The sequence below is a fragment of the Delphinapterus leucas genome, chromosome 1 (assembly GCF_059928025.1).
Source record: "Delphinapterus leucas isolate spDelLeu-1000000601 "Yukka" chromosome 1, BTC_Dleu_Yukka2, whole genome shotgun sequence".
NCBI classification, from domain to species: Eukaryota; Metazoa; Chordata; class Mammalia; order Artiodactyla; family Monodontidae; genus Delphinapterus; species Delphinapterus leucas.
The window spans coordinates 178,351,445-178,375,141 of record NC_143129.1 but is presented as its reverse complement, the minus strand read 5'-3'; the positions used below and the strand labels follow the sequence as shown (position 1 = coordinate 178,375,141).

Here is a 23,697-nt window from a genome sequence, read left to right as displayed (position 1 = left end):
GAGCTGGGATTAGAACCCTGTCTTATCTGATCCAAACCCTCCAGGAGGCCAGGGTGGGCTGAACATTCGTGTATGGAGACAGTCTGGTCCCGAACGCCCCTGAGAAGCACCTCTGCCCATGCACAGATCATGCGGGACCACGGGATGAAGCAGGGAAGGCCGTTCTGGGAGGCCGGGGGTCCTCTGCTGCCCAAGTTGCAGTGTGGGGCCTCTGCTCCCCCCTCCAAATCCTGCCCTTCCTTCCCAGATCAGCTCCGGTTCCTCCTCCTCCATGGAGCCCTCTCTGATTGCTGCAGCCCACACAGGGGGGCCTGCGCAAATGCCCGCTGTACCAACTGGCTTTGCCCACCCCAGCACCTGAGTGTGACATGGTCCTCCTGGGTCCTCTCTCCCCTATCAGACTGGCAGTTCCCTGGGTTAGGGGTTTGCCTGTCTCCCCGTTAGATTGGGGGCTCCTGAAGGTAGGGACTGTTTCTCTTTTCTCTGGCTCCCACAACACTTCCTCCCTGCGGTGGTGGGCGGGGGGGGTCCATCAACACGGGTAACCACTGGTGCCGGTAGTCCATGAAGTGGGGTCAGAGTGGTGGCTGGAGCCAAAGGGGTCTGTCTGTCTGTCTAGTGGAGACTCCTGCCTGGCTTGTGTCACCCATCCTGGCCGACGGGGTTCCAGTAGGGCTGCCAGGAAGTTACCAGCACTGAGGTGAGATGGAAAGGGGGTGGGGTGGGGGTGGGGGACCAAGAAGCCTGCCACCCGCCAGGGAAACAGGAGCCAGTGGCTAAATGCAGACACAAGGTCATGGTGCTGAGGGCCTGAGTCACTGCTCCTGGACGTCAGATCTCATTACCCACCCCCGCCCACCATTCCTCCCCCCGCCTACCCCATCCCTAAGGCATCACCCACACATGCACTGGATCCACTGACTTCAATGGCCAGGAGGGACCCTGAAATGTCATCAAGGCCGTTCCCCTGTCTCTGTGCATGTCTCTCCTTTCAGATCCCAGGGACAGAAGGAGCTTCAGAGATGATCCAATGCCTTGAATCCCATACCTGCCAGGGCACCCCAATCACTTGGAGGGACTTGCAACAAACACAGACTCTTCTCATGTACCCCAAGATTCTGATCTGGGGTCTAGGGAAGGGACCAGGAATCGGCTCCCATCAGGTCCCCACTCAGCCAGCCCACAGGCCAGTGTTCGGAAACCACTCATCACTCAGCAGGCATCTACTGAACACCTGCTATGTGCCGGGCACCGTTGAGGCTCTGGGGGACTCGTGATGAACGAGGCAGAGATAGGGCCCTGCCGCCATGGCTCTCAGGCTCCCCTCATTGGACAGAAGAGGAAACTGAGGCTCCGAGTGGTGAAGGACCCATTAGGGATGGGGGAGCTGCTCGGGCATCAAGCTCTCACCCTTCGCTGCTTGATGCGGGAGAGGGAGAAGCTGGGGGCTGGCATGAGGGGGAAATGACTTTGGGAGGGACTTGCCACCAGCACCATGTCCCTTTGCTTCCCTCTTCCCAGTTTCCTGATGTTCACAGGGCCGGAGGTGAGGGTGTGGACGTGCGGTGCTGGCTGGCTGGCCGATGCCGGCTATGAGTTGGAGCCAGCAGCTGCCCGAGACCAGAGACGGGTTTGGGATGTCAACAGGGCGACCAATTATTCTGTTACTGTACGCAGGTTGGGGCAGCCGAGGCAACGGTGGGCCCAGGTCCACGCAGAGCAGCAAGCCTCCACCCCACCGCTCACAACACACACATGCTCCTAGTTGGGATTAACTTGGCTGACATCTAGGGGCAGAGGATGGCTCAGGGCCTCAGGATTTTAACAAGTCATTGAAGGGCCATCATGATTTTCAGAAAGGGGGCTTTGTCTGGAAGAGCGGCGGGGGGGGGGGGGGGGGGCGGGGGGCGGGGGCAGGGGCGTGTGTTATCCCAGATCTCTTGCCCAAATCTTCTAAAAGTGGTATCAGGCACAAATCCTCTGCTTTGTGCCCAAACCCTTGCCCTGAAGGCTTAAGCCACAGGTGCTGGAGGAGCTCTGGGAAGAGGGAGAGCCACAGAATCGAAGTCTGGGTTCAGCCTCTGCTTTGTGACCTTAGATGAGTGACTGCACCTCTCTGATCCTCCATTATTATCTGCAAAATGGTGATGCTGTGCCTGACCCACAAGGGTGCTGGGAGGATGGACTGGGTTCCAGACCTAGTGTGCATGTTCCTACATTCCGCTGGGGTGGGACAGGGTCTGTGGCATTTACGTAGAAGCCCCAAGCAGAGCCACTGCCCATTGGGTGCTGTGGTTTGAGGTAGTCTTCTCAGACTGGAGGGTCTGGACATGAGGATCTAGCCCAATTCCGTTCCCCCGCTCCAGCTCGTCGGCCCCCTCCCCAGCTCTGAGCAAGGCAGCTCTTCAAGGCAGGACCTCGGAGAGGTGTGAAGCCTTTGGAGTCAGGCAAACCTGGATGGAACTTTTGACTTTGTGCCTCAGCCTCTGTGACCCTGGGCAAGCAAGCAGCCTCAATTCTCCGAAACTCTGTTTCTTTATTTAAATATTTATTTATTACTTATTCATTTATTTTGGCTGGGCCGTGTCTTAGTTGTGGCACTCAGAATCTTTGTTGTGGCACGCGGGATCTTTAGTTGCAACGTGCGGACTTCTTAGTTGCGTAATGCACGCGGGATCTACTTCCGTGACCAGGGATCAAACCCTGGCCCCCTGCACTGGGAGCGTGGAGTCTTACCCACTGGACCACCAGGGAAGTTCTGAAACTCCATTTCTTTAAAATGGCCTAACACTGCCCACCTCACTGGGTTTCTCTGAGCACTCACTGATTTGGAAGAGGGTTGAGCACAGTGCCTGGCATATAGCAAAGGTGCAGTAATAATAGCACCCCTTCCCTATGGGTCCTTCTCCTCTTCCTTCTCTGCTCTTTCAAACCCCTCCCATGCCCAGCTCTGAGAACCCAGAGCCCTGACCTTCAGCCCCTGCAGATGACCCCTCACCATCCTGCTGTGTCATGAGCTTCCCCCTCCCAGGCCCTTTGTACCCCAGCCGGTAGCTGGGTTGGGTGCCACCCGCCTCTGTGTGGCTCTGGTAGGTTGGGGAGCCCCTGCCCCTCGTCCCTCCTGGCTGCTCTGGCCTGCACCACTCAGCTGGCCAGGGCAGTTCCAGTTGGTTTGTCAAGGACATTCTTAATGGCCAGGGTAAACCCCGGCGGGGTGGGGCGGGGAGGAGGGGGGGCCAGGATGTTGATTGGTGGAACACACACCTGTCCAGGTGCACCTGAGCTGCAAGCAAAGGAGTCTCTGTCAGAGGAGGGCTGGCTGGGGCCACAGCAGAGCGGACTGACAAAGGTGAGGGGCCGCCGGGTGCAGAGCTGGGGCAGGGACTTGGATGGAACCTGCCAGGACCAGGGCAGGCAGGGCAGGAGCAGGAAGCTGGGGGGCAGGGAGCCAGCACCTCCTTTGGACCCTCACGGCTTCTCCTTCTGGGCCTGGGGTTTTCCTGACTCTGGCCTGAGCCGAGGGGTTGGAGGCTCCGGGATGGGCATGGGGAGTCAGAGTGGTCCATGGGGACCCCACAGTGAGACAGTGACTCCCCTGGGCAAGGAGACTGCTCTGAGCAGTGGGAGCAGACAAGCGTCCAGGGAGGGTAGGAGTGGCAGCCACAGGATGGGGAAGGGGGCTCTGAGCCTGGGGTCCGGCCTTGATCAACCTGCTGCTGGACATGTAGGGGACAGCTAGGAACCGCTGCCCTCATCCTAAACATTAACACACACACTCGCACCCTCGGGGTCACCCCCTCAGGAATGAAGGCACACCAGACCCACGTTCCCTCCTGAAAATGCCACCTTTCCCTGCTATCTCGGAAGTAGATATTGGAAGGGCCCAGTGGCTGGGTAAGGGCGTTGGAGCAGCTCACCAAGGGTCCGTCTGCCTGTCCACTCTCTCAGGGGCCTGATGGAGGAGCTGGTAGGGCTTCGTGAGGGCTCCTCGGGGAATCCTGTGACACTTCACGAGCTATGGGGCCCGTGTCCCCGCATCCGCCGAGGCATCCGAGGTGACAGCTAGGTTCCCTTCCGCTCCCTGTCGAAAACCCCTCGGGACATCACCCTCCCCGGGTCCGCCTCCCCACCCACCTTGGAGCCCAAGAGCTGCCCCCATCCTGGGCGGCAGGGAGGGTGGGGATCTCTCTGCCAGTCTGTGGGACAGATGTGCTAGAGGTCTGCTCTCTGCCTTTTGGGAACGCAGCCCCCAGGCCTGATCACTCCGCCAGGGACCTTGCTAGGGGCCCAGTGGGTGCTCTCTGGCCTGACACCAGGACAGCCCCACCGGTCCTCGGACAACAGAGCAGTCTCTCTAGACTCTCGTGTCCTCTAAGCTATGTCCCCTGCGGAGATGCTGGAGAAAGTGTAGTTTCCAGCTCTCCCTCCACACCCTGCCCCCTCTGTCATTCTTCCATAAGTACCTCAGGAAGGGGCAGGGGTGGGGAGGGCGGGTAGGTCAAAGCCTCCCTCCTGACGGGGCCAATAGGCCTGGCACCCACCGTGCTGCCACCTTCACTTGCACAAATCCTGCTGTCTCTCACGTGAGGCAGAGCCCCCTCCCATCTCCCCTGGATTCGACCACCTGGCCCCAGCCCCACACAGCCCCTGCCCCCCGCCCCCGCCCCGTGCCCTCACTGGGCCCTGGGCTACCACCCGATGCCCCTGCCCCAGGTGGCCTCAAGTGGTTGAAGCAGAAGCTGTTCCGCATGGGTGAGGACTGGTACTTCCTGATGACCCTCGGGGTGCTCATGGCCCTGATCAGCTACACCATGAGCTTCACTGTCGGCCGTGTGGTCCGAGGTAACCCCTCCCTGGCACGCACGCCTGCTCTGGACCCGGGGCTTTCGAGCACGCTTTCGGGATGCCAGATGGGCCGCCAGGTGCAGCGGGGGTGGGGGAGGGCTCTGGGTGGGGAGGAGGCCTGGGTCTGGTCCTGGCTTTGCTCTTGACTTGCTGTGTGACCCTGGGCAGGCTCCTGCCCCTCTCTGGGCCTCAGTCTCCTCATCTGCCCAATGAGTGAAAGACCAAATAGTCCTTCTTCCTCTGAGCTCTATGCCCACCGCTTCCTGCCGCCCCTGCTCCCTTCTCCTCTCTCCTTCCTCTCAGCTCAGTAACTGTGAGGGAGAACACTTGTCTAGACCACCAGGCATAGAACATTCTCTCCCCATGCTTCGGCAGGCTGTCTCCACCCTGAGGTCTCCCTGGAAGAGGGGGCGCGGGGCAGGAAGGGTCTAACACACCTTCTCTGGGAGACTTGCTCAGGTGGCATTACGAGGACCTGCCATGCACCAGACCTCATCTGAGAGCCCATTTGATAGATGGGGAAACAGAGGCTCAGAGATGTTGAATGGCTTGCAAAAGGTCACTCAGCTAGGGAGTGGCAACACTGGGATGTGATCCAGGGTCCTACTCTTGCCTCCTCTTGGGGATCTGCCACTTACTGGGTGGTCCTGGGCCACCGCCCTCTGAGCCTCCATTTCCTGGCCAGCAAGTGGGCGTCTGAGGGCTGCAGAGCCCGTGGATGGCTCCCTGACTCCCAGCTGTCCCCAGCACACAAGTGGCTGTACCGGGAGATTGGGGACAGCCACCTACTCCGGTATCTCTCCTGGACCGTGTACCCTGTGGCCCTGGTCTCCTTCTCCTCAGGCTTTTCCCAGAGCATCACGCCCTTCTCGGGAGGTAAGCCCATTGCCACACCATTCACCTGTTCGCCTTGCTCCGCAGTGCCCACTGCCCAAAGCCTTTTCCTGTCCTTCGGGGCTCCTGATGGGGGGAGGCAGGAAACAGTAACCCCACTTCACAGCCAGAGAAGCCAGGCTCAGAAGAGTTGTGTAAGTTGCCTGAAGTCACACAGTGAGAAGGACAGATCTTTTTTTTTTAAATAAATTTATTTATTTATTTATTTTTGGCTGTGTTGGGTCTTCGTTGCTGCATGTGGGCTTTCTCTAGTTGCGGTGAGCGGGGGCTACTCTTCGTTGCGGTGCTCGGGCTTCTCATTGTCGTGGCTTCTCTTGTTGCGGAACATGGGCTCTAGGCACGCAGGCTTCAGTAGTTGTGGCACGTGGGCTCAGTAGTTGTGGCGCACGGGCTTAGTTGCTCTGCAGCATGTGGGATCTTCCCGGACCAGGGCTCGAACCCGTGTCCCTTGCATTGGCAGGCGGATTCTTAACCACTGCGCCACCAGGGAAGCCCCAGAAGGACAGATCTTGCTTGACTCGGGTCACTGTTGGCTCTGCTCCCTTTTTGAGGGCTCCTCTGGGCCGGCACCATGGCTCCCCAGGGAGGGGCTCACGGAGGGGCGCATCTCTTCCAGGCCTCTCAGCTCTGCTTTCAGCTCCAGGCCAGCCGCACAGGGGAGCTGCAGGGATGCATCTGGGTGGCCTGAGATTCTCTCCTAGGTTCCCCCCATCCTGCAACAGCTGACTGGCAGGACCAGCTGGAAGAATGTAGGCAATTCACATCCCCTCTCTGACCCGCAGCTCCCTCATCTGCAACATGGGTTTAGGAATCCTAAACTCACAGGGTTTAGGAGAGCTGATGGAGGTCATGACGTGAAGCCCTGTGCAGGGTAAAGCGATAAGGGTTTATCTAGATATTGTCCCTCCTCTTCCTCCCTACCCCCACCCCGTCCATCCATCCCCTGCCAAGGTTCTGGAATTCCGGAGCTGAAGACCATCCTGTCGGGCGTGGTCTTGGAGGACTACCTGGATATCAAGAACTTCGGGGCCAAGGTGGTGGGCCTCACCTGCACCCTGGCCACGGGCAGCACCATCTTCCTGGGCAAAGTGGTATGAACGGGCATGAGAGCACCCCACTCCGTCCCACCTGGCCCTCCTGTCCCCTCTGCCTTTTCTCCATCCCCACCGAAGCTAGGTTGGGGGAACTCAGGCCAGGGCCTGCCTTCGCAGGGCTCAGTCTTGGGGAGGAGACAGGCCAGGTCCCCAGAGTATGACAAAGGAACTGGGGAGATGGAGGCATAGGGAGTAGGTGGGGCAGCCGAGCTGTCTCTGGATGAGGCTCCCTCTACCCCCCAACCCTGGGCCCGGAGCGGAAGGAAGGAGAGGAGCAAGGGCCCCGGCTCCCCCCAAGGGGCAGACCCTGTGCCCTGTGCGCACACCTCCTCTGGCAGGGCCCCTTCGTGCACCTGTCTGTGATGATCGCTGCCTACCTGGGCCGCCTGCGAACCAAGGCCATTGGGGAGTCTGAGGTAAGGGGCTCATGGGCCCCCCCTCCTTGGAGGAAACAGACGGAGGGGAGGGCGGGGGCTGACTCTCAGCGCGGGACTCCGGATCCCCCCAGAACAAGAGCAAGCAAAACGAAATGCTGGTGGCGGCAGCAGCAGTGGGCGTGGCCACAGTGTTCGCAGCGCCCTTCAGCGGTGAGGCCCTCCCCCTGCACCCCAGGCTCCCACCCCCGACCCCCCAGTCCCTCCCCTGGCGGACTGACCAGCTCGCTCCTCCGCCCAGTGGAGGAACCCGCAGGGAGGATGGCGGCTAATCCGGTCTTGGTTGTTACTTCAGTCTTACCGGGAGGGCAGAGCCGCCCCAGGGTGGGGGTGGGCGTCGAGATGCTTCACGGTCACATTAGACAGACTTGGGTTTGAAACTCAGCTCGCCTTGCGTGACCCTGGGCCGGTGAGTTCAGTCCTCAGCCTCATTTCCTCATCTGTAAAATGGGGATTGTAATCGTCCCCACCCCAAAGGCTGTTGTAAGGTTTGAGATGGCCGAGAGGAGCGCCTACAAGCCTGTTCCCTGGGCAGGGGGCTCCCGCCCTGCCCTCCTCTCCCCTCAGCTCAGGACCAAAGAGAAGGGGTGGCCCTGTCTGTTCGGGCTGTGGGAGAGCAGGACGGGAGTGGTCAGGGCGCTGGGATGGGCGTGGTGGTGTCTGTCGAAGCTCAGTGTTGCCCCCAGGCGTCCTGTTCAGCATCGAGGTCATGTCCTCCCACTTCTCGGTCTGGGATTACTGGAGGGGCTTCTTCGCTGCCACCTGTGGGGCCTTCATGTTCCGCCTCCTGGCTGTCTTCAACAGCGAGCAGGGTGAGCCCCGCCCTAGACCCTGCCCCCTGCCCCGCCTTCCCTCCCTCCTCCCTCCTCCCCCCTCCCCTCCCTTCTCCCCTCTCTCTTCCCTTTTCCCTCCTCCTCCCCTTCCTCTCCCTCCTCCCTCCTTTCTCCTCTCTCTTCTCTTCTTCCTCTCCGCTCCCCTCCTTCTACAAGTATGGAAATGAATTGACCTGGATTGGGCATGAAGGATGGGAGCCCCGAGGGTAGAAGGGGGAGGCAAGGCCAGGGAAAGGGTATTTGGGGGCAGGACGTGGCAGCACCTCCACTCCTGCCTGTTAATTCTGAGCCTTCGGTTTGGCTGGGGTAGGAGTGTGGTCCCTGATCCCCACTCCCCTCCTTTCCCAGAGACCATCACCTCCCTCTACAAGACCAGTTTCCGGGTAGACGTCCCCTTTGACCTGCCAGAGATCTTCTTTTTTGTGGCGCTGGGGTGAGTGGATGCCTCTAGCCCCTCAAGAGCCCAACTGGGGGCATCCCCCAGCCTGAACTGCTGCCCTCGGTTCTGGCGAGGGGCTCTGGACTCCCCTCCCCTCCCTGCAGGGCCATCTGTGGCATCCTGAGCTGTGCTTACCTTTTCTGTCAGCGAACGTTCCTCGGCTTTGTCAAGACCAATCGGGTCCTCTCCAAACTGCTGGCCACCAGGTGGGCTCTGAATGGGGGCCAGGGACCCCCCAGGGTGATGCCCCTAGACTCTCCTGAGCCTTATATAGAGATCCCCACCCCTCACTAATACCCCTGTCCAGGTCCCCATAGTAACTGCTCCCCCACTTACTAGGCTCCCAACCCCAATATTTGAGCCCTCCCTCCCTCACTAACCTCCCTCCCCCTCACTGAACCCCTACTTCCCCGTGGAGCCCCTGGCCCCTTACTGAGCCCCATCTCCTTCCCAACCTTGTCTGCCCCCTGGCGTTGGCATTTCAGAATCAGCCCTCCTCCACCTTGGCCGGTCCTGCCCTGGTCCCACCTGCCTGGCGGGCAGCCCGCCTGTGTCCCAAGCTCTCCTATCAGCCCCGATCCCTGCTTACCCGAGCGGTGTGGGGCTGACCCCCACCCGTCCCCTGCTCCTGTGCCTCTTTCTCCTGTCCCTGCCTCAGCGTCAGCCAGCAGGGTGGCGGCCCGCTCCGTGGGGTGGGGGGAGGGGAAGAGGACGGCTGGCACTGGAGCTGGCCCTCCGCCCCCACCCCACAGCAAGCCTCTGTATTCCGCTCTGGCGGCCTTGGTTCTCGCCTCCATCACCTATCCCCCTGGCGTGGGCCGCTTCATGGCTTCTCGGGTAAGGGGTGCTGAGCTGGGGTGGCCAGAGGGGGGAATGCCCAGTCGTTGTCCAACTTGTGCCCATCATCTCAATCCCCACAACACCTATAAGGGGATGGCTGTGCAGCTCCAAGAGGGCCAGAGCCCTTCCCAAGGTCTCCCCCCAACAGGAAGTGGCAGACGAGGATTTGAGGCAGGGTCAGGCAGTTGGGGGGATGGGGGTGGCAGGGACTGCTGCCCGGCCCTCACGCAGAACTCCAAGCTGCCCCCTTCTCCAGCTGTCCATGAGGGAGCATCTGGACTCACTGTTCGACAATAACTCGTGGGCGCTGATGACCCGGAACTCGTCCCCACCCTGGCCCTCGGAGCCCGACCCACAGAACCTATGGTTCGAATGGTACCACCCGCAGTTCACCATCTTTGGGACCCTCGCCTTCTTCCTGGTTATGAAGGTGGGCTCCCGGGGCCCCCAGGGATGTGCGCAGAGCTGAGGCCAGCCTTGGGTGGGATGGGGTACCTCCCCATAGCATGTACATAGCACAGGGCCTAGGCCTTCATGCAGACTCCCTGGCCTGACCTCTGCCCGCTGTGTGGTCCTGGGCAAGTTGCTTCAGCTCTCTGAGCCTCAGTTTCCTCGTCTTTAAAATGGGCTAGTTACTGTGCTGACATCAAGGAAGGTTGAGAGGGAAGAAAGGAGAGTTCCTGGCACAGTGACAGGCACACAGTAGGCACTTTGCCAGAGTGGGGATCCTTCCCCTGGGCACACCTTCCCTCACACCAGATACTGGCAATGGGAGTGTGCCTGGGCATCCTCCTTCTCCCTGGGAAACCCCCCTGTCCCCTGTCTTGTCCCTCCCTTGCCTACTTTTGTCCAGCTGCCTCTAACCTCTGCCCCCTCGGTTCCCACCACCCACAGTTCTGGATGATAATTCTGGCCACCACAATCCCCATGCCCGCTGGGTACTTCATGCCCATATTTATCTTCGGTGAGTCTGGGGTGTTGAGGGTCTGAGAGACTCAGGGTTATCGGGTCAGGGCCATGGCTACTGGTCCACCCACCTCCCCAGGATGGTACTGAGGTTGATCCCCAGGGATGGAGGGCTGTGGGGACTGGGTCAGCCTGGCTCCCTGCCCTCACCCTAAATCTGCGACCAGGAGCTGCCATCGGGCGCCTCATAGGGGAGGCCCTCTCTGTTGCCTTCCCAGAGGGCATCGTGGCTGGAGGTGTCACCAACCCCATCATGCCTGGGGGGTATGCCCTGGCAGGTGAGTGAACCGGGTTCCCACCGGATGGGCAAACATCATGGGTCTGGGCTGGACCCGGAGAATCAGCCAGTAGTTCTGCAGGGCATGGGGAGGTCATTAGCCTCCCAATGAGCCCCACCCTTCCCTGAGCCCCTCCCCTTAGGCTCCATTACTTTTTCTAGCTCCTGTCTTGTCCCTGGTGCCCTTTCTTCCTTACTGCTCTTTCCCTCACCAAGCCCAGGCATAGGGCACTTCCAACAGTGGCCAATGTGTGGCCTCTGGACAATTCCCACCCCAGCCCATGGCCATAGTCACAGCAGCCTTGCCCTTTGCATGAAGCTGTCTCCTGGCCTGAGCCCCCCTCCCTGGCTCTGCCCCCTGCAGGGGCTGCGGCTTTCTCAGGGGCTGTGACCCACACCATCTCCACAGCATTGCTGGCCTTCGAGCTGACCGGCCAGATCGTGCACGCACTACCTGTGCTGATGGCGGTGGTGGCGGCCAACGCCATCGCCCAGAGCTGCCAGCCTTCCTTCTATGACGGCACCATCATTGTCAAGAAACTGCCATACCTTCCGTGGATCCGGTGCCGAAAAATCAGGTGAGCGGCGTCTGCTCAGGCTGGCTGACTGAGGTGATGGTGTCTGGGTGGGCTGACCTTGGACATGGGTGAGCGTGGGAGGGGCCGACACATGGCTGCTCCCTAGTCTCCATTCTCTCCAGCTCCCTGTGTGACCTTGGGGGAGTCCTTGGCCTCAGTGTCTTACTGGTCATCAGTCGGTCTCCACAACAGTAGGACAGATATTGCCCATTTGTCAGAAAGTGGGGCTCAGAGAGGTGCCATGTCTTGCTCCAGGTCACACAGAGAGTCAGCACCAGCTCTGGGAGGTCCCACCCCTCCCCCTGCTCCTGTTCTGCTGTCCTCACTGGGGCGTTGGGAGCTGGAGGTGGGACTGGAATACTGCAATGGAAACGAGCTTTGAGGTCCTGACTCAACCAGACAGGGCCGAGCAGCCTCTGTCCCCAGAGAAGCAGGACTAAGAGGCTCTGAGAGCCCTGGGTCCAAGGCCCAGCTCCAAACATGTGCAAGTTGCCCCCTTCTCCAGACTCAGTTTCCCCATCTGTTAAATGGGGGTGGTTACTCCCGTGATTTTCAAACTTTAAAGCTCTTTTTTCCCTTTATGCCATAAAACTTTTCTTCAAATGAAATTCTCCAGCGACGGCTTCTGAATAAAACAGGTCAAAGTAGAGCTGGTCTAGGGGGGAGATAGGGGTCCAGAGGGCATAGGCCAGCTGGTCCCCAGGTTCCTCCCTCCCTACCTTGGGGTGCTAGGAGCTGTTCATCCCAGGAATCTCTTAGACCCTGCCCACGCTGAAGAACTGGCAAAACTCCTCCCGGCTCGCCCCAGCTTGTCCAGGGGTCTGGATAACCCCCCACCCCAGGACCTGATGGGAGCATCCCTCTGCCCCAGCTCTCACCATGTAATTGTGGAGCACTTCATGAACTGTACCATCACCACGCTGGCCAAGGACACACCGCAGGAGGAGGTGGTCAAGGTCGTGACCTCCACAGACACTGCCGAGTACCCCCTGGTGGAGAGCACAGGTGCCCGACAGGAAGGGGGAGCACGAATGGGGAGGAGGCATTCCCTCTACCTTCCTCTTGGACCTGGGAGGGTCAGGCCCAGGAATGGGTAAGCAGGGCATTGTACCTATCAGGCACCTGGATCCAAAACCGGGCTCTGCAACTGTGTGACCTTGGGCAAGTCACTTCACCTCTCTGAGCCTCAGTTTCCTCATTGGTAAAGTGGAGGTAATAGCCATCCTGCTTGCGGAGCAGGGGTAGGGTGATGGGAACACTACTAGGGCCTCCCAGAAGGCTCCTTCCCTCAGTCTCCCCTTCAGGCATTCCCCAACTGAGTCACCTCCCTCAACCCTGTTGCCATGGGAAAGACATCCTTTTAGAGAAAAATGAGTGGGGGCCCTTGTTAAAAGACACATAAGCTGAATTTTGGGAGAGGACCTAGCTAGAGCATCATTTCCCTCTAGGACAAGTACAGTATGAGTGGGAAAGATAAGCTGGGGGGTAGGGAGGGGACAGCCATGCCCCACTCAGGGCCACTGTCAGCCCATATGTCCCCTTTGTGCAAATGAAACAAAATGCACACTTGGCAAGCATAGCACAGCTGGATTTTGATCCCCACTTGTCCTTTGGGCAGGTATCTTGTGCAGTGAGCAACCTGCACAACCGTATGGGTCATCCCCATACCTACCCCAAGAGGCATAAAGCTATTTATGAGCAGCAGAACTGTAGTAAATCCCTTAAGCTCTATGAACTGCAGTTGCCACATCTGGAAAATAGGGAGGACAGAGTTGTCAGAGGTTCTCATCCCAAAGGCCAGGCCCTTCTCCCCACCCAAATTGGGACACCTATAACATTATCCCACAGAACACGCCAAATATCACACTTGAAAATACCTGCACATGGGTGACCCCTCAAGAAGCTTCACCCCCCTGCTAGAACAAGACAAACTCCACTTCTACCCTTAGAGCCACAGGAAGCAAAGAGTTCCCAACCAGCACAGGCCCAGCCTGTGGGACCCTGCTGCTCATCCAAGAAATAGCTTTAATTGTTTTTGTTTTTAAACAGGGAGCCTTTGTATGTCCAGTTGTAAAGTTTTTATTTTACTGGACAAAAATCAAAAATATCAGGCTGTCCCTCAAAACTAAATACCTGCAGACTCCAGTGATACCCTGGAGTGAGGCTTGCCAAGCCTCCAGCACACAGGAGGACCTCAGAACATGGTGGCCTTCCAGGTTCATGCCTTCACTGGGCTGAGCCAGTGCAACTTCCTATGGGAAATGAGGGACAAAGCCCAGCCCTGACGCACAGACAGTTTCATGCAGGTGTCCCAGACCTGCTCCTGCCTTGAGGCCCTGCCAGGTGGGGCATTTTGGGGTGGGCAGGTTACCTCCCGGCCCCCTGGCAGCCTTACCTGGCCACCCTCAGCTACCACTCCTCCACGTCAGAAGCTGAGTGACCTTGGGCAAGACAACTAACCTCTCTGTGCCGCTGAGCCTCGGTTTCCTCTTCTGTAAAATGGGTGATAATAGTTCCTGACCCATAGGTGCTGTATGTTCCCAAGAGTCACGAGAACACCCAGCATAGTTCTTGGCACATCGTAGCAGTCCAGTAAACCTAAGTTCCTTTTTCATAATGTGGCTTTTTTCCTCTCCCTCTCCACTTGTCCAGAGTCTCAGATACTGGTGGGCACCGTGCAAAGGGCACACCTAGTGCAGGCCCTCCAGGCTGAGCCACCCTCCTGGGTTCCAGGACACCAGGTGAGTGCTCATATGAGGTGTCAGTAGAGGATGGGGAGTCAGCAGGGTTGTGAGGGGAGTGGCCAGCTGATAGCCTGTGGTTTGAGAGGGGCTGCCTGGGGAAGGGGGAGCTGTCCCAGGCCCCCATAACCCTTCCCCCATCCCCAGCAGTGTCTGCAGGACATCTTGGCTGGGGGCTGCCCTGTGGAACCAGTGACCCTGAAGCTGTCCCCGGAGACCTCCCTGCACCAGGTAATGGGGAAAATTTGCGCTGTGGGCAGACAGGGGCCCTGGGATAGAGGGGAAGAGCCTGAGAGGGAAACTTGGCTCCAGCTTCCCGGACATGCTATGTGGCTCTCTGTTCCTCCTGGGCCTGCTTCCTCACCTGTGGAACGGGCATGCAGTTCCCGCCCTGTCTGTCTCTCAGTTCCAGGGCTGTTGGGATGATGCAGAGACTAGGGAAGAGGGATAGCTTGGGAACCAGAAGATTCTGGATGGAAAGAAACAGTGGTTAAAAATATGTCTTTTCATCAAGGCACACATGGGTTTCAATTTCAGGTCTACCACATTCTGCCTGTGTGATCTTGGGCAAAGTACTTAATCACTCTGAATGCTGATCCCCTCCCCCCTGCAAGCACAGAGCCTGGCACATGGGTCATGGAGGGACAGAAGCAGGTTGGGGACCTAAGGGTGGCCCCAACCCCTCTGTGCCAGTGGATGATGCCGGCTGGTGCTGAAAAACGTGTCCTTTCCACTAGTCCCTTGTGTGGACTCTGGGGACCCCTGGTGGTCACATTGGACATTGCAGGCCCAGGTCTTGGTCTCCCACCCACCATCACAGCTGTCCAGCCCTCCCAGGCTCAGAAACAAGGTGGGGTGGGCACCACTGGGACAGAGCCTGGCCCGGGCCTTCACCTCTGCTCAAAGCTGCCAAGCTAGGAAGAAACTGAAGCCAGAGGGTTCGGGTGGGTGCCACCTATCCTCCAGTGTTTCCTAACCGCCCCCCCTGCAGGCACACAACCTCTTCGAGCTGTTGAACCTTCAGTCCCTCTTCGTGACGTCTCAGGGCAGAGCTGTGGGCTTCGTGTCTTGGGTGGAGGTACCATGGTTCCGAGGGTGGAGCAAAGGGGAGGAGCCATGTTCAAACAGGCTGGGGAGGTGGGGGGCACCAAAATTCTGCCATCAAATTTGGAGGGGCCTTGGGACTTCCCTGGTGGTCCCGTGGTTAAGATTCTGCTCTTCCACTGCAGGGGGCGTGGGTTCAATCCCTGGTCAGGGAACTAAGATCTCACATGTCGCACAGCATGGCCAAAAAAAAAAAAAAACTTGGAGGGGCCTCATGGAATTCTGATGAGCCTCACTTCCTGGCCCAGAGTAGCCAGCCACGTGGTCCAGCTACCTCTACCTTATTTTGTGGCCAGCCCTGCCATTCTCTGGGCCTCAATGACCTGATCTATGCAATAGGGAGGCACTGGCTCTAAAGTTCACTCCAGAATCAACCCTTAGGGGAGTCAAACTATACTGGCGCACCCCACTTGCAATCTCCTCTACATCCTCCCCACTCTGTTCTCTGTTCTAGTTGAAGAAAGCAATTTCCAACCTGACAAACCCTCCGGCCCCAAAGTGAGCCAGCCTGGCAAGATGAAACAGGGCCCCTCAGCTGCCCTGGTGAAGGAGATGGGGCAGAGACCCTGCCTCTCCCCCCCGCCATCATAACGCACCCCTCCCCTCCAGCCCAGCTCAACTCCTCGGCGAAGTAGGCAGCTAAGCTAGCACTGAAGAGGCCCCATAGTCACCACGTCCTATTCTCCATGAAACAAGTGCTACCTGCCTTGAAGGACAAATCCCCCTCTGGACAGAACTCAGAATGCAAGACAGCAGAAAACCAGCATATGGTGGGTGCTCCACGAAAGAATCAAATTCACGAATGAAGACATTGGGATATTCTGTCGCCAAGGGCACGCAGAGATGCCCTCTGAGGGTTGTATGACTCCCAACCGGAGGCTCCTGAGAAAAAATAAAGCTGATTGCCAGAGCCGTCTGTCCCTCATCTCAGCATCCACGGTGTTATCTTGCCACCTCAGCAAGGCCACATTCGCCAGCCCTGAGTGAGCTCTTGGGGGCTCCCTGATGGTCATGTGGGCCTTTGCAGGCCTGGGGCCTGGTTTCCCACGCCTCCTCATGTCCCCCTTCCTGCCAGGGAGTTATGAAAGCAGGTTCCCACCAGGTCTTATGATGCCTGTTGTCATGTGTAAGCACGACCCTGTGGCCCAGTTTCCCTCACTCCAGCAGCCTCAGCCTCCTCCTTGGCTGAGCCAGGGTTGACACAGCGGGGTCCCCACGTGTGGTTCCTTGGAGAGTCCACAGAGCCTTAAGCATCCTCCACGGGGACCCGCCTGGCTGCTGGCAGCAGGTTGACCAGCTGTCTGTGTATTTTGGGGGTAGGGGCCCTCTCCAAAGTCCTTCTAGAGCTTCCCCCACCAGGGCCTGAGGACATGCCGTCCCCAGCAGAGACCAGGCCAAGTTCCTCCAGGGTGAATCCACCATTTTAATGTCTTCAGAAAACCTTCAGGGAGATGGGAGGGGGGAGCAGGGCACCAGGGAGCAGATCCAGAGAGTGACGGACAGACAGACACTCCAGAGACAGAATCCTCGTGAAGAGCACTAAGGAACAGATGTTAGGTACCCCAAGAGGCTACCCCGCCTCTGGTGGGGGGCAGGAGCACAGAGGGGAGGGGCGAGGAACCGAGCCCTGGGGTCGAGGCGGGTCTCCCAGGCCCCTCCGCGGTTGTCTGCCTGGGAACCTGGCTGTTGGCCCCTCTGGGCGGCCTGCCTGCTGTCTGCTGAGAGGCCTTGAGCTCGCTGATGGCAGTAACTGCAGGGGAAGGTGCCTGCCTGAGCCAAGTAAAGAGGGAGAAGGGGATTACGGCTCCCACTGCGGGGGGCAGGTCCACAGAGGCACGGAATGGTCCCCAAGGAATGCTGGCCCCCATCCCTGCCGCACCCACCCCGTGCCTGCCCTGAGGGGTCAAGAGATGCCCAGCCAGACCCTGGTGTCCTGATACACCTGGGCTGCCCACCAGGCAAGGTCACGGCGTGAGCAGGCTCCGGCCCCCGCCTCAGTTATAGAACACCTCGTCCTCCTCCGAGAGGGAGCCACTGTCCACCGACGGGAGGGAGCCCTGCAGGCGGGCCCCCCCCTCGGGCCCCGGGGCCCCCAGTAGCCGCTGCCAGCGCTGCTGTTCGGGGCTGGGGGGCTGCGGGCCAGAGGCTCTGGTGGGGGGCTCGTCAGATGAGGGCCATCCATCGGGGGAGGAGAAGGCCAGAAGACTGTCATCCTGCGAGGGGACGCTCAGAAGACTGTCTTGAAGGTAGATGCTCTCCAGGTCTGGAAAAGCAGCAGGGGTGTGGGGGTGAGGAAAGGAGTTCAGAAGAGCCGGCTCTGCACCTTCTCCGGGAGTGTGAGGCAGGGAGGGGGGCAGAAGACCTGCCTCCAAATCTGGCTTTGTCACTGCCAAGCTGTGTGACCTTGGTCACGTCACTGAACCTCTCTGAGCCCCAGTTTCTCCCGGGGGGGGTGACAGGGTGGTGGTGGCAGTGGCAGTGAGCAGAATAGTTAAGAGCAGGCTCTGGAGCCAGAGCCCTCAAATCCCTCTGCGCTCTGAGAAGTGGGACAACCAGCGCTCTTCCCAGGCCTCCACTCCCTTCCCTGCCTTGTCGCAGGGAGGAGCAGATGAGATAGTGGGTGCAGGCGCCACCTAGGACCCAGGCTCCCTGAAGCCCTCGGTAGTAACCTGGGGTCCTAGAAAGGTGGTTGGCTGTGCTTGGTGTTAAGGCTCAGATCCTGGCTCTGATGCCTGTAGCTGTGTAATCTGAGGTGAGTGTCTTGATGCCTCCGTTTCCCTCATTTGTAAAATGGAGATAACAGCACCTACTTCCTAGAGCTGTCATAAGAACAAAGTGAAATAACACATGTAAAGCACTTAGCACAGTGAGCACTTAATTCATGTTATCTATCTGTCTATCATCTATCTTTCTCTCCTTTATGCTCGTGGCACTCCTTGGGCAATGGGCAGGGCAAGGATCACCAGCCCCATTTTTCAGATGAAGAAAAACTAAGGCTGAGGGACAGAGGGGCTTGTCTGAGGTCACAGGGCAGAGCGGGCATGCAGCCCCAGCTCTGCCACACCCAGCCCGCCCTGGCGCCCGCCGGGCTGTACCCTGTAGCTGGATGACGTCCTGGGGGCTGTTCTCTGGGGGCAGCTCCTCGTCGTCCAGCGAGGACCAGGCACTCAGTGTGGCCTCCGTGATGGCAAACTGCTCGGCAACCCCTGTAGGGGACGGACCCGGCTCAGCAGGGGCACGGGCAGAGGGTGTGTGGGGCATCCGGTGCCAGGTCAGGCTGGCACCAGACACTGCCTCTTGGGGCTGCCCATCCATGCCCGGGCATGCTGATCAGCATGTGCCCACCAATGCCCCGTCCACCCCATGGCATTATTCTTGCCTGCCCAGACGATGCCCAGGTGGTGACCCTGGGTCCCCTAAGGACTACAGCCCCGGCCAGTCCCCCTCCCCAAGCTCCCCCTCCGCCCTCTGACCTGCGGCAAAGCGGGCCTCACGCAGCTCATCTGGGAGGCAGCAGTAATGCTCGTCCTCGGCTGTGGACAACTCCCAGCCTGAGTGCTGGGCACTCCAGCCCTTCCACTCGATGAGGTGGGCCACGCGACCACGTGCCATGGCCGTGGGCTTTGTGATGTGGTCCTTGATGCTCTGCACCACTCCTGGGGCAATTGAGGGCAGCTGAGTGATGGCTCTGACCCAAGGCCCAGCTCAGGGCCCCACCCCCAATACCCCAGGCCCTCCAGTACCTCAGGGCAATCCAATGGCCTGTACCGCACATCCATTCAGCGCCCCGTCCTCTCCCAGTGCCCTGCGTCCGCAAAACCCACACCCACAGAGCCTGTACCTGTCCAGTTCCTCCCGCCAGGACAATGCCTTGTGCCCGCTGCCCGCCTGCCCCATGTCCTCCCACAGCCTGAGGCCCTCTCACGTAGATGCTCCCCACACATCTGCAGGCCCCATGGCCCCCGCCGTGTCCTGCTTCCAAGCAATGCTCCTGCCCACCTGGTGCTTCTTCTCCAGACCTGTCGCACCCTTCATTCCCTCTGTGACCAAGCTTAGACCCTTCTGCTCAAGGAGATTCACTCAAGGATCCATTCAAGATCCACCCAGCCCTCCCTGTATCCATTAGTTAACAAGTTCCGAGAGAGCAGCCCCTAGGCCTAGGACACTGCCCGCTCTGCTGAGGGTGGGACCTGTAGCAGGCAGGGAAGGCTTCCTGGAAGAGGTAGACTGGAGTCCAGCTTGGAAGGCAGCTTGAGTTGGATAAACAGAGGCAAGACTGGAGGCTATTCCAGAGATGAGAGGAGGATGAAGGCATAGAAGAGTCTGGCATGGTTCCAGGACGACTGGGGACAAGACATGGGGCAACACGAGGAGCAGGGAGGCAGGAGAGGCTGGGAAGCCCAACAGGGGCCAGACCGGGGGCTCAGCGAGCCAGACTGAGGGCGCCACTGTTCTGCTTAGAGCAATGGGGAGCCACAGCAGGGTAATGAGCAAGAGAGTGACAAGCCAGACCTGTCGTTTAGGAAGAACATTAGGGGCCATTTAGAAGAGGATTAGGGGACAAGGGTGGAGAGAGGGGGACATTAGGGGCCATTGAAGGGATCCAGCAAGAGACAGGACAGGGCTGGGCAGATGGGGAGGAGGGCCTGGAGGGGTTCTTGTGAGTAGACCGGTCACATGTGGAAGATGATAGAAGGTTGTCAAGAATGATTCGGCATCTCCTTTAACCCAGGCTGAGAACTCAGATCTGGGAGTCACTGTTCCCAGAAGCCATGACGTGAGAAGCAGCAATATTTAAGAAAGAAAGGCATCCGTGAAGGAAACTGAGACATAAAACTCTGGGGAAATGGGAAAGGTGGAGGTGGAAAGAAGGGGAAGACCCCCACACACACAGGTTGGGGAGTGCTGGCAACCAGAGAAGGTTTCTGGAGGCGGTGGTTCAGTGGCCCCCCGAGGCGCAGGTGAGGTGGAGGGAAGGGGTTTCAGGTGGAGGGAACGACAGGGGCAAATGTGCGGGGGCAGCAAGGGCCCTCTGGGGAGCTGTGAGGGATGTAAAGAAATGGGAGCCTGAGGATCAAGGAGCAAAGCTGCGAGCAGAGGCTGGCTGGCTGAGAAGAGCCGGTGCTGTGGTCAACACGGGGCAGATGCCGTGCTGGTCCGGCGTGCCCACCCCCTGCCACTGCAGGTGCTGCTGCCGGCTCACACCTGTGCCCTTCTTGGGAGCCTTGCCCTTAGCTGATGGGAGCTGCCTCACCCAGAGGTGCTCGGAAGGTGGCAGCCAGTGATGGACCGATGGAGGAGTGATATGAAACCAGCCACCCTGGGACTTCCCTGGTGGCGCAGTGGTTAAGAATCCGCCTGCCAATGCAGGGAACATGGGTTCGAGCCCTGGTCCGGGAAGATCCCACATGCCGCGGAGCAACTAAGCCCGCGAGCCACAACTACTGAGCCCACGTGCCACGACTACTGAAGCCTGCGCGCCTAGAGCCCGCGCTCCACAAAGAAGAGTGGCCCCCACTCATGCAACTAGAGAAAGCCCGTGCACAGCAGTGAAGACCCAACACAGCCAAAACAAACAAACAAACAAATACATTTATAAAAACAAAACCCAGCCACCTCGCCTCAAAGTGCCATGAATTCTATGGTGCAAGTCATGCTCCTGTGCTCCCCATGGGATCAGGCTGAGAAAGACAAGACTTCCGCAGCTACACCTCTGCTGAGCTCCCTCCCCTGCCCTGTCCTGCTGCCCTTGCTCCCTACAGGCTTCCTCCGAGAATAACCTCTCAGGAAATCACTAGCACAATTCCCCTCTTGGGCTCTGCTTCTAGGGAATCTGACCCAAGTTGGCGTGAGGGCAGGTTTCATGTGCTGCAGAGAAGCAGGGAGATCACCGCTGGCAGACACCTGGAAAATTGGGGCCATCCCCTCAGAACTTGTGGAGAACCCAACAATTTAACCCATGGCGGGGTCGGGGGTGGGGTGGGGGTGGGCAGGAGCCCTAAGTCCTGCAGAGCTCAGCACGGAACCTGGCATTTAGAAAATGCTGAATCCAGCAGGGCCGCAGTCCTTCCAGCTGCAATTCAGCTTTGACCTTCCCACCGCCAGTGCCTGGGGGTTGCTGTGCGAACTTCCAGGACAGGAGAGGGCAGCTGGAGCTTACCCACGAGGGACGAGGTGGCCAGGGCTGCCACGTTGTAGTTGCTGGAGCAGGATCTGGAGTCGGACAGGTAGCCGTTGGTGGTATGGAAGCACCTCTGGAGAAACAGGGCGGGGTGGGGGGTAGTGGTGAGCAGGGTGGGGCAGACCTGCAAGATGATTTCCCCCCACCCCTCCCATCCCCATTACGCACCCTCCCCACATCCTTTGGCCATCTTGCCAGCCCCCCACAGGACCATCCCCAGCCCTGTTTCCATCAGGCCCCCTCCCCCAGGGCTGGCAGCCCTGTGTGCCCAGGCTGGGCCCAGCAGAGGGAGGGGCAATGGTGTCAGCTGGGGCTGGCTAGACTGGGGGATGGGCAAGTGCACTGACCTGCCAAGGATCCCAACAGAAATCCATCTGTTTGTCCTAAAACAAGAGGAGAAAGAGGAACAGGCAGGGTCTGGCCCACTGTGCCAGCAGATGGCGCGAATCCTGGAGCCCTGGCTGGTGGTGTGGGTCAGCCTTCTGGTCGCCCCTGAGGTCGGGGTCTGCCTATTCATGGGTCATGCCCTGGTGTCCCCTGGCATGCAGAGAGAGGAGCGGGGGGGGTGCAATGATGGCTCTGCCAGGAGACGCAGTGGGTTAGGGGATAGATCAGACCTGGGCTGGCCTTTGACTCTGCCACTTCCACCTGGGTATCCTTGGACTAGTGACTTAACATCTCAGAACATCAGCTTCGTCCTCTGTAAAATGGTAACAATGCCATTTATCTCACAGGTTGTGCTGAAGCGTAAATGACATAACGTAGGCAAAGTGACTAGCACGACGCTTAGCATGTGGTATATGCTCAAAAAAAAAAAGAAAAGGGTAATTATATCAACTGGTAGGTTCAAGCCACAACCTCTGGGGCAAAGATGGAAATTATGCACGGGATTTGAGGCCCTAGCAAGATCGTCCTGATCTACCTGGACTGAGAATTCCATTCCTTTACTCTCCAGGTGGAGTGCAGGCTGCTAAGGAGTCTGTGGGCTGGTAACAGAACATCTAATCTGCAAGGCTGAGTTAATTTGGGTGGGAAGCCCTTCAGCGTGGGACTCTCTTTTCTAAATAGGTCTGGTCCAGTCCCTGATGCCCAGCCCAATTCAGACCTTCATCCAGCTGAATACCAACCCTGAGGGGTAGTGGCCAAGTTCGGCAGGGACAGAGGAGGCTGAAATGGTTTCTGCTCCCTGTGGGGAGCCGTAGGGCACAGCCCAGGAACCAGGGCATACGTGGGGGTGAAGGTGGGGACGAAGCGTGACCAGTTACCTTGCCAATGACATGGTCTGGAGCCACGATGGGTGGGCGGCTGGAGGGCAAGTCTGGGCTCAGGGGGGCCGTGCCCTGGGGCATGGGGCAGTCCTTGTGGGTACTTGTGAGCAAATCTGGAAAAAAGAAAGACAAGGAACTTAGAAAAGCCCAGAGCTCTCTTGCTCACGAAGCTTGTTCAAGCCAGTCCTGAGAGATGGGCGTTACTATATTATTACATCATTTCGTAGAAAACAGACTCAAGCTCACAGCAGGTGAGGAGTCCAGCCAGATTCCCTCAGTGGGGGTTACTTGCCCACCTGCTTGTTACTCCATTTGCACTAATTCTAGTACCCACACTCCAGCAATTTTTTGACCTCATGGAGACCTCCAATCCACTTATTCTACCTTCCACTAACTCCTCACGTCCTCACTTCCCTCCTGGCCCAGCTAAGACTTACTGGCACATCCTACAAGCTCTCCTTTGCAGACACCCTTGACTCTCTTAACCCTGTTTAGTCTAACCCTCTGCCTGCTTCGTGCCTGGACCCTTCGAGCTGCACGTCGCTGGGGAAAGTCACGGGCGTCATGTTAAACCGGCACCTGCCGGCCTCACACAGCCCGCTACCCAAGGATCCTTCTAGGTTTCTCTGATTCCTGCTCGTTTGCGTCCTGCGAGGTTGACTACCTCATCCTCTTTCCTTCTTGAACTCCTGACACTGACACCCCTGCTGCTCCCCGGACCTTGCTGCTGGCTTCTCTCCAGCCCTCAATGCAACCCAGGAGCCGTCAGAAGGCATCACCCCACTCTCTCCACCTCAAATCATTGCCCTGCCCGCATGCCACATAGTCTGCTTTCCCTCTTGTGACAAAGGAATAACTGTCCCCCTTCGGTCCAAGACCAGTCCCTCCCCCCCCCACCCGGGGTCTGGGCTCTGCCTCTGCCCTCCGTCCAGGGCGGGCTTCTGCGCTTTCTCATGTTGCCTGTGTTCCCTCCCCACCAAGTCAGCCCATCAGCTTGGCACTGGCTGCAATGTCTCTCGGCCCAGGGACTCTTGCCAGCATCCCCTCTCCTCTCTTCTGCCTCATGGAGTCCCCTCACCTCTGGGCCAGCCCCCAGCCCCGCCTCTTCCCCCTTTTAAAGACCTACTCCCAGCCCCTGCTTCCCTCTACTCCGTGCTCACTCCTCTGTCCCCTTCGTGGCCAGACTTGTGTCCGACCTCTACT

At 58.8% G+C, this 23,697-nt stretch overlaps 2 protein-coding genes across 3 annotated transcripts; one reads left to right on the top strand and one right to left on the bottom strand.

Moving 5' to 3' along the window:
• The first annotated feature begins 3,603 nt into the window (after window positions 1-3,603).
• Window positions 3,604-15,955, top strand: LOC111187226 (chloride channel protein ClC-Ka). Of its 2 annotated transcripts, none has more exons than XM_022598654.2 (19): window positions 3,604-4,055; window positions 4,714-4,842; window positions 5,593-5,721; window positions 6,691-6,830; window positions 7,172-7,249; window positions 7,342-7,420; window positions 7,954-8,079; window positions 8,449-8,533; window positions 8,644-8,745; window positions 9,292-9,376; window positions 9,636-9,809; window positions 10,274-10,343; window positions 10,513-10,623; window positions 10,987-11,200; window positions 12,072-12,205; window positions 13,853-13,941; window positions 14,089-14,172; window positions 14,933-15,019; window positions 15,500-15,955. In XM_022598654.2, exons 1-19 carry the CDS (start codon window positions 3,956-3,958, stop codon window positions 15,545-15,547), a joined length of 2,064 nt encoding a protein of 687 aa, XP_022454362.2. In that variant the 5' UTR covers window positions 3,604-3,955; the 3' UTR covers window positions 15,548-15,955. The 2 variants fall into 2 exon arrangements, with proteins under 2 accessions (XP_022454362.2, XP_022454363.2); XM_022598655.2 differs by having other exon boundaries at window positions 3,608-4,055; window positions 14,092-14,172.
• FAM131C (family with sequence similarity 131 member C) lies at window positions 5,865-23,060 on the bottom strand. Its single transcript, XM_089916046.1, has 8 exons — window positions 22,996-23,060; window positions 22,492-22,651; window positions 21,574-21,609; window positions 21,206-21,299; window positions 18,519-18,701; window positions 18,141-18,251; window positions 7,489-17,308; window positions 5,865-6,601 (listed from the first exon to the last, which is right to left on the bottom strand). Exons 1-7 carry the CDS (start codon window positions 23,058-23,060, stop codon window positions 17,040-17,042), a joined length of 918 nt encoding a protein of 305 aa, XP_089772172.1. The 3' UTR covers window positions 5,865-6,601; window positions 7,489-17,039.
• Window positions 23,061-23,697: the final 637 nt, after the last annotated feature.